We start from the raw sequence: 13,757 nt of genomic DNA, 5'->3' as shown, positions 1-13,757 counted from the left end.
TCAAGCATGTTTCAGTCTGTGCACTGAAAGCAGTCCTGTAATATTGAGGTAGGCCAAATTGTGATGAGTTTTTGAACCGGTTTGGCGAGTTTCAGAAGTTGTCTGTATGCTGGAATTAGCACAAGTCAAGTCAAGTCAAGTCATCTTTATTTATATAGCGCTTTAAACAAAAAAGATTGCGTCAAAGCAACTGAACGACATTAATTAGGAAAACAGTGTGTCAATAATGCAAAATGACAGTTAAAGGCAGTTCATCATTGAATTCAGTGATGTCATCATGCAGCTCAGTTCAGTTTAAATAGTATCTGTGCAATAATTTGCAATCAAGTCAAAGATATCGCTGTAAATGAAGTGTCCCCAACTAAGCAAGCCAGAGGCGACAGCGGCAAGGAACCAAAACTCCATCAGTGACAGAATGGAGAAAAAAACCTTGGGAGAAACCAGGCTCAGTGGGGCTCTAGTCCTGGTCTCCACTGTCTTTCAGGGCTGTAGAGGTCCTTTCTAGGTGCTGATCCACCATCTGGGCTGGATACATACTGGATCCGGGTGACTGCAGTGACCCTCTGACTTGGATACAGACTGGATCTGGTGGCTACGGTGACCTCGGAATAAGAGAGAAACAAACTAATATGAGCGTAGATGCCATTCTTCTAATGATGTAGCAAGTACATTGGGTGTTATTACAACAGAGATGTGATCAGAGTACCCTAGGTGGGGGCGAGGTACAGTCTTATACGCATTCTTTTCTGTTGTGTAAACGAAGTCCAGTGTGTTTTTCCCCTTGTTGCAAAGTTCACATGTTGGTAAAACTTTGTCAAAACTGTCTTTAAGTTCGCGTGGTTGAAGTCACCTTCTATTATGAAAAAGCTGTCAGGGTTATTTGTTTGTTGTTCGCTGATGGTGCTGTACAGCTCGCAAAGTGCGTCCTTTGCGTTTGCACATGGGGGAACATAAACTGCGACAATAACAACGGGTGTGAACTCCCGCGGCAAATAGAACAGTCAACACTTCACAAACATAAACTCCACCAGTGATGAACAGTGTTTTGTCACTACCACAGCATTGTTACACCACTCTTTGTTGATATACACACACAAGCCACCCCGCGAGTCTTACCAGACAGTGATGAATCTCTGTCCACTCGGTAGCAGGCAAGGCCATGCAGCTGAATAGCGGAGTCTAGGATATTGTCGTTTAGACATGTTTCAGTGAAAACAAACACACAACAATCCCTTGTCTCATGCTGTGTAGATCGACTGAGTTGAATTAAGTTAATTTTCCAGAGAGCGAATACTTGAGAGCATGAGTGATGGAATCGCTGGTCTAGTGGGGTTAGCCCTTAGCCTAGCTCGTGTGCCTCCACGCTTGCCGTGCTTTTGTCCTCTCTCACACCGCCGGCGTCGCCATTTTGTGCAGGTAGTGTCAGTAGGTGAGGCCGCAATCTCAGTGTTTGGCTTCAGCAGCAGACAGAGGCCTCGTAGCTTCTCAGTGGTCACCGGCGAAAGCTGATGTTTGTACACACTGCCAATTTCCAGAAGGCTCTGTCGATCATAGATGTGTTTCCGAGGTATCATCTGATGATTTTGTGATAAGATGAGACTGTTAGAAGACGAGGAAACGAGACTAACAGACATAAAAACACAGTTTTTGGGACCGGAGTAGCCGTTGCGTCCGACCGCACCGCCATCTTGGATGAATCTAAGAAGAGTGATAAGAAGAGTGTTAACTCACCTCACAGTCAGTCCAATAGTTGGAGAATCGAAGAGGTAGAGGGCTCGCAGTAAGCTAACAACCAAAAGTTCCCGGTGGCAACAAGACACATTGCGTTGAAGTCAAGGAAGTAAAAACAGACTGCAGAGTAGTATCCAAGGAGCCAGAGGGATTCTCAGCCAATCAAACAGTAGTCCAAACTGCGACAAATGCAGATCATCACAAACAAAACAAAACAAAACAGAGTGGCAGCCAGACGCTCACAGTGTTCCCACACTGGAAGTGTCATCCCCAGAAGCGATGTTGCATGATCTTGATAATACTACAGATTGGAGGAATATATTTCTCTGTATGTCAATAAAAATGACTACATACAATTGTGATTCAATTTGATCTTCAGAATCCTGCAAATGACATTAAATTACATGATATGGCACAGTATAAATTTCTTACTTTTTTCTTTGTTCTGAAAACATACTGTACTATTAACTAACATTAGTTATTTAAACATTCAAAGTTGAAAGACAAGTGAGAGCTTGCCATGGTCTCAGTTTGGAATTTGTTTTCTGTTTGCATATTTTCCATTGTTGAGTTGGTTGTCATGGTGTTACGTTTACGAACATAACAGAGGGGGAGGTAAGCAAAGGCTCATTTAAAGAGGGGGATATTTATTAAAGAATTAAACTGAACAATAAAGAGAGGAAAAATCACAGCAAAAACAACTGCCAATTCAGCCCCTGGTCTAGTTTTTCTCTGGATGCCAGCAAAGTCCCGCAACAACTTCCAGCGTCACAACAGCATTTATACCGCTCAGCTCAAAAGGAACACAGGTGTATGAAAAAAAGCACCTAATAAACAAAGACAAAGAATAAAAACTCTCGGACACCAGGGGAGAGCCGTATCATTACAAGCCATCACTTGTGAACAGAATAAAATTACATGCATATGTAACACATTGTTATTCATTTGCTCATGTTCAGGTGTGTCTAGTTATCATGTGTATATTAGCTCAGTTCCGTTTGTGTTCCCTTTTTCCAGTATCATCAGTGTTACCCCTGTGTTGTGCTCATGCTACCCTGTTTTTGGATTAAAATACTTTTATATATATTCATCTTTGTCTCTGTGAGTTTGTAGACAACACAGTGTGACACAGCTGTATGTTTTGACAAGCTATTTTTGTCTTCTTGTGGCTGGTGACAGGTCATTCAGACGATCAGTGCTGTGGATAAAGACGAGCCTCCCAGCGGCCATCGTTTCTATTTCTCTCTCGCTTTCTCTGCTAGCAATAATAACAACTTCACCCTCAGAGATAACAAAGGTAAACTCTGCACACCAGAGGCCCGTTTCAGAAAGGAGGTTAAGTCAAAACTTTGAGTATGTTAACCCTGAAATGAGGGAAACTCTGGGCTTTCTATTCCAGAATGGAAGGTTTGTCAAACCTGAGAAAGCAGGATAAGTCAAGTCAGTTACTGAAAGAGAGGTAACTTATACTCAGATTCAGTTACCATGGTAGCTTACACTGTAAACCTAACTTGTTCGGGAGCAGGTGTTCTTTGTGAAACCCAGAGTTTCTTTCTGTCTCCTCCCCTTTGTTAAAGCGTAAGCAATGTTTAAATGGCATTTTGGAATATAAATAAAGTGCATTCTATATAAAACAAGAAAAATAATATTAATACAAATGGAAACAAGATTTTTTTTTTCTTATCTCATTGCCAGATAATTTGCAAAATAAGAAAATACACTTAAAAGACCAAATACCTTATGTAGAATTATGTAGAAATATTCTTATGTAGAAAATGCATCTTGATTTAAGTATCTTTAGATATATTGACTGGAAACATGACAAAAATACTAAGTAAGAAAAGCATTTTTGCAGTGCAGGTACATTCATTCATTGCACACATTTTCATCATGCAGAAACTCTGAAAGTGAAAAAACAGCATGTGCTTTTATACAGAATCCTTTAGATGAGGAGGCCATGTTAATTCATAGGGAGTTACATTTACATTGAAAGAGGATTATTTAGAATTTGTATTTTTATTTATTTATGTATTTTACCATATCTGCATGCATAGTTATTTACGCAATAACATTTTTAAATTGTATTTTTCATTATAACATCAGGGATGCAGAGCACATTAGTAAGGCCGCTGTAGAGTGGTGAGGAAAGTGTTATAATATTTGAGTAGTTTTTTTGAGCACAAACCCCTCAAAAATGAAGCTGATTACTGTATGGAAAGGAAAGATGCCAGATGGAAGGCTACTTCAAGATATATGCCGTTACCACCACCACAGCTGTTAAATTTATTTGGTCATCTTTATTTCCTACAAATACAAAAGCAACAGTTATTCTTTTTTTTTTTTTTCTGTTGGATTTTAATATTCTTCCATTACTTGGTATTGTGGCCATCTCCTCTTCATCTGTTATTTATTATTTTTGTGAGCCTTCTTGCTGTTGGCTGAGTAGAAGAGAAATGTTAATTTCATTACTCTAATTAAGAAATGCAACCATTTGGATTAGAGAACATTTAATTATGTGAATAGAGCATTAAACTAAGCCTATGTGGGAAAAGCTGCTGTGCACTGAAATAGACACTGAATGATATTTATTCAATATGTCAAATGATGCTTGGTCCTCCCTCTCCCCTCAGATAACACTGCATCAGTGCTGACAAAGCACGCTGATTTCCGGCGGCAGGAGCAGTCGCTGTACCTGTTACCAGTGTTGATTGTGGACAGTGGCAGTCCAGCCTTGAGCAGCACTAACACTCTTTCCGTGAGAGTGTGTGACTGTGATGTGGACGGCATTCCTCAGGCATGTGGCACCGTTGCTTTCTCTCTTCCTCAGGGTCTCAGCACTGGAGCTCTGCTTGCTATACTGGGCTGCATCATCACTCTTCTGGGTAAGACTGCGATGTCACAACATCAAGCACTGTAGAACTGATTTTACAAGAAAAGTGAAAACAGTTCTCCAAAAAACTATACATATAATTACTGCTGTTGAATTGATGTTCACAATTCATTCATACCTTCATCTGATGTTTGTGTGCAGTTACACAGAGCGCAGCACTGTTGTTTTCTCCTGTGGTATGATTGCACTGCTTTTCTTCTGTAAACAAACAAGTTCTCACACATGTGTCTTGGAGCTAGGTTGGAAGGAAAACAATCTTATCATTTTAGAATACTTAATAAACGCTACCAGTCCAAAGTTTGCAAACACATATTACTAAATCTTTGCTTATTATTATTATGTTTATTTATTTATTTTTTTGATTTTTGAATGAAAGTCATAAAAAATGTACAGTATTGTATTATTATGTAGTAACTAACAAATAAATTAATCCAAACAATCTCCTATCGAAACAGACAGCCTTTCCATATAGATTATGACTTTTTTATACAATAGAGGGTTACCATGCATAAGCACTTGTTGGTTACAGTGTAGTGATGTGTAGCCAATTAATTTATGCTCTGCATTTATCCCATGCAAGTGCACACACAGCAGTGAGAACTGAACACACACAGTGAACTCACACCTGGAGCAGTGGGCAGACATTTTTGCTGCAGTGCCAGGGGAGCAGTTGGGGGGTTCTCTTTCAGGTGACTCGCTCGACATCTCACTATGGTAAACATCTCTTGCGTAGCCATTCATGAAGGCCTATACAATCACATGCATCATGCCTGGACTCTTGGGAAGCCCCACCCTTTACGTCATAAACAGCAGCGTTGGCCCAGTATGGCATCCTACATCTCTTCACTCACGGCATCCAAGCTATGAGCCCTTTTTCCTTTCAGTGTACTTAGTGTTACTTTGACAAGGCTAAACTATCCGAAAGACAAGTTACCACTTATTATAGGGCATCAGGCCAAATGAAAATATTAAGTGTACTGAAACCACCACTAGAATACCTTTGGTAAAGTCCAAACATGATGAGAAAAGCTCATACTGTCATGCATGCATTCATTTGTCAGCTGAATTTGTGTAAGATGTTGCGCTACACATGAATACTTATTTCACTGATTAAGTATTTCAGTCAGGACCAGACTGTTTGATTAAGTTTATTGTAGAGGTCCTGTCCACAAACAAACCTCACTGAAGTTTGAAACCCCGAAGCCTAATGCAGTTACCAGAATTTTTAAATATGCAACAGACATAAAATCCATGCAAAAGTGATACAGGTCTGTAAATGAGACTGGAAAAGATTAAGCAATGATTATCTGATAGAAGATTTCCGTGGACAAGACGCTAAGTGGTCATGTGCCTGTATAAGGAGGAGTTGGGGATGGAGGAGGGTAAGCGCATGTTTATGCAACAGACTAAGGCAAGTGAGAGTACGGATGAATTTATATATCTTATTTAATTGTAGTGGGAGGAGTTTCAATCAGCTGAGTGTCAGCTGATACTAGCTGTCATGCCGTGGTCTGCCTGAACTACGCTTGAGCTCCATTCATCACTCAAACTAAATAAAAAGTGTGGGTTGTAGTTTGCACCAGTTTTAAGCTTTCAAACCATAGTTATGAATGGATTTGGATGGCTGTTTGTAATTTCTATTTGTTTCACCCACTGCTGCTGCATCTGGAGGTCCTAAGGAATTTTTATGATTATCACAGGACAAAACCTTAAGAATTAGCCTCTAGATGGGTGAAGGGCAGAAGCTGCATGTGGACCAATGGGAAGTCCTGTCCTTCCGAGGCTTGGTACCAGAGGGGGTCTTCTTGCATTCTAAGTGGTGTCTGGCCATTATCCTAGCATCTTTATCTGATGGGATTGGTCAGTTTGCTTATGTTAGTCCACCATGATCCAATACAAATGTAGCAATCCTTTGTCCACTGTTGTTGTCAGAGAGGAACCCGCCATAAAACTGGGCCCTGAAATGTGCTGTTCACCAAAATATTTGTCAAAATGTGTTAATGAAAATATGATCAGTTGTCCTGAGTGAATACAACTGGTTGTAGAAAAGTCCAATGTGAATTTATTTATTTATTTTTTATTATTATTTATGATTTTTGTGTAACATCCCAACCGCTTACACATTTAAAATATTTTATTATGTAAATAAAAGCATTTTTTCATCTCATATGACAAGAAAATGTATAATAATTTTTATATTAATAAGCAAGTCTCTGCAATGGCTGTCCTAATATGCAGAGCAGTCACAGCTTTAATATAGGGGGAGTCAGTAGAGGGAACAGTAGAGGGGCACAGAACAGCAGACATATTTAAAAGACCAGTTAATATGATTTGTGCAAATGTGTTAAATTTAGTGAATTGCAGGTGTTTGAATCTGTTAAAATCTAAATTCACAGATTCAATTGGAAAATAGGACACTAGACACATATGATTCTTTTATGAAACTTCTGTATCCCTTTTTCAAGTCCTTCAAGCACATTTTATCATATATGTGTGTATATTCTAAAACTTCCATTTGTTATTTTGAATTGTGTGGCAACTGGTATTAAATATTTATTAAAGTTTTGTTTTGTTTTTGTTACATTGCATATACTGTGCACAGTTAAAAAATGTGACCATTCAAAATAAACACCAAGGACCAGATTTTATTCCAGTTTGTCTTGTAAAAATGTTAGTCAGCACCAAAATATTTTGGTGGGAACTCTGTTGCAGATACAATCCATTCAACTCTGTATTCCTCATCCTGGATTGACTCAGAAATTGTGAAGAGTGCAACAGATCAATCAGTGTTTCAATAGCCATTTCTGTGGGCATTTCTATCTAATTTTTAGCCTGCCAAATGTATTGATTAGTTAGAGTTAGTTTTCTTAGTTTAAGTTCTAGTTGGACTAATAACATGTGGGAAAAAGGTCCTGAGCCTCATTTAATTTTAATTATGTACACATGTCAGAGGGAGAGACGTGAGGCCTGAACATTTACCCATGTCTTATTGATTGCAAATGATGGATCATTTGCATGATTTAATTACAGCAATTCCTTAGTAAATGGATCATGGATGCAAATGAAGACAAGGAAAGATTCTGCTAGATCAATGGCAAGAGAGAATTTTACACAATTTTAACTTGAACAAGGTAATAAATCATGACTGATGAAGATGAACTGCTGCATGCAGTTATGGTTAGACCATAGTCTTCATAATTTATCTCATATGTGACATCCTGATTAGGGTATACCATTAGGTATTTGCTGGCCGACATTTGGATGTTGATTATTTTCATTTCATTCACATATTGTTTTAGTGTATGAGAAAGGATGTGCAGAACGAGTGAGAGGGCGATGGGGCCTGAGGAGGAATTTGTCTATAAAAATTCCACAAGAGGCTTTTACTAATTTCTCACTGTCTCTAAAATGCAATTAGAAGGAATTTTGTTTCCACTGAGAAAAAAAAAAAAAAAAAAGCCAAGGCGCTGTTCGAATATTTTACATTTACATTTACATTTAATCATTTAGCAGACGCTTTTATCCAAAGCGTCCAATGAGAACAATAGAAACAATCAGATCAACAAGAGAACAACAACAGTATACAAGTGCTATGACAAGTCTCAGTTAGTCTAGTACAGAACACGTAGCCAGGTAAGTACTAGTATTAGTTGGTTAAGTGCAGGCGAAAAAGATGAGTCTTTAGATGTTTTTTGAAAATGAGTAAAGACTCAGCTGTTCGAATTGAGATCGGGAGGACATTCCACCAGCTGGGCGCAGTCCAGGAGAAAGTCTATGAGAGTGATTTTGAACCTCTTTGGGATGGCACCACAAGGCGTCGTTCACTTGCAGAGCGCAAACTTCTGGAGGGCGCATAAGATTGAACTAATGAGCTTAGGTATGTTGGCGCCGTGCCAGTGGTCGTCTTGTAGGTAAGCATCAGTACCTTGAATTTGATGCGAGCGGCTACTGGTAGCCAGTGTAACCTGATGAGGAGAGGAGTAACATGAGCTGTTTTTGGCTCATTGAAGACAACCCTCGCTGCTGCATCCTGGATCAGTTGTAGAGGCTTGATAGTACATGCAGGAAGGCCCACCAGGAGAGCATTACAATAGTCCAGTCTGGAGAGAACAAGAGCTTGGACAAGAAGTTGGGTGGCTTGCTCTGACAGGAAGGGTCTAATCTTACTAATGTTGTATAAGGCAAATCTGCAGGACCGGGTCGTTGTAGCAATATGGTCTGTGAAGCTTAACTGATGATCCATCACAACTCCTAGGTTTCTGGCTGTCCTGGAAGGAGTTATGGTTGACGAACCCAGCTGTACAGAGAAGTTGTGATGAAACGATGGGTTAGCTGGAACCACCAGCAGTTCAGTCTTAGTAAGGTTGGGCTGAAGGTGATGGTCTTTCATCCAGCTAGAAATGTCACTCGGACAAGCTGAAATGAGAGCAACTACCGTCGGGTCATCTGGTTGGAATGAGAAGTAGAGTTGAGTGTCATCAGCGTAGCAGTGATATGAAAAGCTTCTGAATGACAGATCCTAATGACGTCATGTAGATGGAGAAGAGAAGTGGTCAGAGTACTGAGCCTTGAGGAACCCCAGTAGCAAGTTGTTGTGACTTAGAAACTTCACCCCTCCAAGACACCATGAAGGATCTATCAGAAAGGTAGGAGTTAAGCCACTGGAGTGCGGTTCCAGAGGTGCCCATCTTTCTGAGGGTGGACAGGAGAATCTGGTGATTAACGGTGTCAAAAGCAGCAGACAGGTCCAGCAAAATGAGTACTGAGGATTTTGAAGCTGCTCTTGCCAGTCGCAGGGCTTCAGTAACCGAGAGCAGGGCAGTCTCAGTTGAGTGGCCGCCTTTGAAGCCAGATTGGTTGCTGTCCAGGAGGTTGTTCTGTACAAGAAACATAGAGAACTGGTTGAACACAGCTTGTTCAAGTGTCTTTGCAATGAATGGAAGAAGGGATACCGGTCTGTAGTTTTCTATAAGTGCTGGATTTAGAGATGGTTTCTTCAGCAGTGGGCTTACCCGAGCCTGCTTAAATGCTGAGGGAAATGTTCCAGAGTGAAGAGAGGAGTTGATAATGTGAGTAAGTGAAGGTATGGAAATCGGGAAGAAATCGCTTGAAGGAGGTGAGTGGGGATCGGATCAAGTGGGCAAGTAGTAGGATGACTGGACAGGATAAGTTTGGAAACGTCAGTCTCTGAGAGTGGAGAGAAGGAGGAGAGAGAGTGTGCATTAGTCGGTGTGGAGAATTGGTCACTGATGGTTCTTGTCTTATTTGTGAAGAAAACTGCAAAGTCGTCAGCTGTAAGAGTCGATTGAGGAGGAGGTGGAGGCGGATTAAGAAGAGAAGAGAAGGTTTTGAAGAGTGTCCTAGCGTCACAACAGTTGTTAATTTTGTTGTGGTAGTATGATGTTTTAGCAGTGAAGACGTTTGCAGAGAAGGAAGAGAGGAGAGACTGATATACACTGAGGTCGGTAGAGTTTCTTGATTTATGCCATTTCCTCTCTGCAGTCCTGAGTTTAGAGCGATGTTCACGGAGAACATCGGACAGCCAGGGGGCAGATGGGGTGGTGCGTGCTGGTCTAGACGATAGTGGGCAAAAGTTGTCCAAGCAAGAGGTTAGAGTGGAGCAAAAAGTGTCCGTAGCACTGTTCGTGTCCAGAGCTGAAAACTGCAAGAGTGAAGGAGTGAGGATGAAACCACAGAGGATAGGCGAGATGGAGAGAGTGAGCGTAGGTTCCGTCGAAAGGTGACCTGCGTTGGAGCGTGTGCCGCTTCAGGAGTAAGTGCTAGGTTAGCAGTAATGAGGAAGTGGTCTGAGGTGTGCAGTGAAGCAACTAAAAAGTTGTCCACTGAGCAACAGCGCGTGTAGATGAGGTCCAGTTGGTTGCCCGATTTGTGAGTCGCTGTAGTAGACACTCGCTTGAGATCAAATGAGACGAGCAGAGTGTTGAAGTCAGCAGCCTGGGATTTATCTAGGTGGATGTTGAAGTCACCAAGCAGTACTAGAGGAGTACCATCTTCAGGATAGTTTGATAGCAGCACGTCCAACTCCTCCAAGAAGTTTCCCAGTTGACCTGGGGGACGATAAATGACCACAAAGTGGGTTACAGTAACAGCATGTGATTCAAATGAACCGTTACCTGTAAGTGGTGGTTGAAGATCAAACTTCCAATCTTTCGGAAGACGCTTTCGGTGACACTTACCACTTATATATTTGCCTGATTACCTGTGATTGAAGTCAGCTGGTCACGCTTCCCTATTTAGCAGACCGAAACTGGCCAGTCCCAGTATTTACCAGGGTAAGACACACAGTAAATAAAGCAAAGTTTTCCTAGCAACGACGATCACGTAGTAGTCTAATGAGAAAACGAGGCAAAACACTTACAAACTGCTGTCCTTATCTGCTGCTCGAACTGTTTCTCCTTTTATGTGACAATCAAAAAGTCTATTCCTGTATAAGTGGGTGGTTCTTGGTCAGAACAAGCTGTGGACCACATCTTATGTTGCAGGTCAAAACTCTTGCCGCATAAGACTAAATACCTGGGTGCTGCTGCTGCATATTTATAGCATTTATAGTTCACACTTTCATTTAGTGTGCTCTTCAGTTAGTCCAGAGTCATTTTTTGTGCATATGTAATGCAACATTGCATATGACTGTAATGTTCATGTTCTTTGTTTTGGACATTTGTTTATAATTTCTATTCACATTTGTCCTAGTCTTCTCTCAGTTAAGTTCCTAGGCTTGTTTGAGAAGCAGCTAACCTTGCCTGAGATTTAGGCGAGAATAGGCGGATGCAGTGAGGGGAGGAGTGAAATAAGCGCAGTCAAGACAGACAGTTCTGAGCTCTTGAAGTAGAACAGATACCAACGAGATCAAAAGTGGATACTGCATTATTCACACTCATGTGAATATCTGTGTTGCTGATAAACATGATATAATTCAGTTCTGTTGCTTTTATATGAAAACAAATATGATAAACAAGACACTAAAATTACTTTTATTCCATTCGAAAGACTTTACTTTACATTACTTTACTTTACTTTATTTTACTTTAATACAAACATGTACTTAAGTACTTCTACGTACTACATACTTCTACAATAAACCTTTGTAGAAGAGAACGCAACATCATGGTGGTTTGAACCAATGAGCATTAAGCTGTGTCGTCATCGAGTCTTAGTCATACTTTTGGTCAGCGCAGCTGGGGGAAAGCGACTGCACGGTTAACTCGCTGTCGCGAGAGATTTTTGCCATATGTCAGCGGGACATATGCAACTTGTGTTCATGACCTGTCAAAACTGGTCTGCATCATCGAGTAATTATTGTAAAGGAAAAAATGATTTATCGGTTCCATTCCATTATAGTATACTGATAACCACCATAAAAATTATTCATCATGTGCTTATGTTGTACCATCAAAGTTCCTCACAAGTACAGTGGGTTTAAAAGTCTACATCTTTTTCCACATTTAATGTAATATTGAACAATAAAATTTATGTAACAAACAAATATAATCTTTAAAGAAAAAAAAAAAAAAAAAGGTTTCACAAGTGTGCATATACCTCAACTAATATTTGGTTAAAACACTTTTTGCTTTTAATACAGCAGCCAGTATTTTTGAAAAAAAGAGTCAACTTGACACTTGTTTCCATATATTTTTACTGGTGTTTTTAGCCTATGAACTAGATGGGGAAAAAAAGAAAAAAGAAAAAAAAAATCCTAAATGTTTTATCACATAGTTGTGGTCCCATTGTATTGGTGCAACCATTGAACTTTCATGTCCAACATGCAGCATGTCTGTTTCTTTTCTAGTTCTGATGCTGTTGATCATGGCTATGCTACGCAGACGAAAGGCACCTCTTTTCCTGGAGGATGAGCGTGATGTGAGGGAGAATATTGTTCGGTATGATGATGAAGGAGGAGGTGAAGAAGATACAGAAGCTTTTGATATGGTCGCCCTGCGTAATCTCAATATCATAAGTGATTCAAAGGTCCAGGATATCAGTCCAGAAACAGCCTCTGTCTACCCATACTCAGCTTCTGCTATCTCCAGGACATCTTATAAAACACTTCCTGACAACATTGTCTTTCAAGAGTTTATCTGGGACAGGCTAAAAGTGACTGAAGTGGATCCCTCAGCACCTCCATATGATTCACTGCAGACATACGCGTTTGAGGGAAATGGCTCTGTTGCAGATTCTCTAAGCACGCTGGAACTGCCAAGTTCAGATTCAGAGCAGAGTTATGACTACCTCAGCAACTGGGGGCCACGCTTCAAAAAACTGGCAGACCTGTATGGCGATCTTGAAGGAAGCAGTATTTCTCCTAGCCTTTCCTATCACTGAGAACTTGGGCCTATAAACATTTGAGAATGCAACAATTTTTGTTGTTCTAAATATGTTAAGGCAAGGTGTAAGGTCTGTATTTTGTTTTTTTGGCTACATCAGATTTTCATAGTAACACCAATGAAACAAAATCATGGTACCAGAGTTTGGTAGGTGTACTGCAGGTTCCTCAGATCTTGCCACTGCCCTGCAGAATTTAGCTCCAACCTTAATCAAAGACAACTGAACAAGTCTATTTAGGTCTTCAGAGTCCAAACGGTCTATCAGATCCAAAAACCAAACAACAAACAGTGTTAATATAGTGCTGTAGTACTACTGAAAATAATAATACTAACCTTTATATGCATACCAAAATCTCAGTCGGTCAGACAGTGATCCATCTTTTCTGAAATGTGTCTGGGACTAGGGGTGTGCAGTGGAGCCAATAACTGTATCTGTAGCATTTGTATATGTATATGTGTATATGCATCTGTATTCAAATAAAACTGTAAATGGGCTAGATTAAAACCAAATAAAGTCAAATCACATGAGCCAGTTTTAAATATTATTCTATTCCCTTCATATTTTTCTTTTCTTTTCTCTTAAAAAAAGTTTTAAATGCAAGAATATATATATATATATATATATATATATAATATATATATATATATATATATATATATATATATATATATATATATATATATATATATACACAGTACAGACCAAAAGTTTGGAAACATTACTATTTTTATTGTTTTTGACAGAAGTTTCTTCTGCTCATCAAGCCTGCATTTATTTGATCAAAAATACAGAA

At 39.8% G+C, this 13,757-nt stretch overlaps 1 protein-coding gene across 1 annotated transcript in view; it reads left to right on the top strand.

Moving 5' to 3' along the window:
- Window positions 1-13,512, top strand: part of LOC109049490 (cadherin-7-like) — a 217,008-nt gene extending 203,496 nt beyond the window's left edge. Inside the window, exons 10-12 of the mRNA XM_042713995.1 lie at window positions 2,911-3,028; window positions 4,362-4,613; window positions 12,429-13,512. Coding sequence (XP_042569929.1) covers window positions 2,911-3,028; window positions 4,362-4,613; window positions 12,429-12,961 — 903 coding nt within the window. The 3' untranslated portion in view covers window positions 12,962-13,512. The remainder of the gene's footprint in view (window positions 1-2,910; window positions 3,029-4,361; window positions 4,614-12,428) is intronic.
- The last annotated feature ends 245 nt before the right edge of the window (window positions 13,513-13,757 follow it).

The sequence above is a fragment of the Cyprinus carpio genome, chromosome A24 (assembly GCF_018340385.1).
Source record: "Cyprinus carpio isolate SPL01 chromosome A24, ASM1834038v1, whole genome shotgun sequence".
NCBI classification, from domain to species: Eukaryota; Metazoa; Chordata; class Actinopteri; order Cypriniformes; family Cyprinidae; genus Cyprinus; species Cyprinus carpio.
This window is presented reverse-complemented; position numbering and strand designations above follow the sequence as displayed.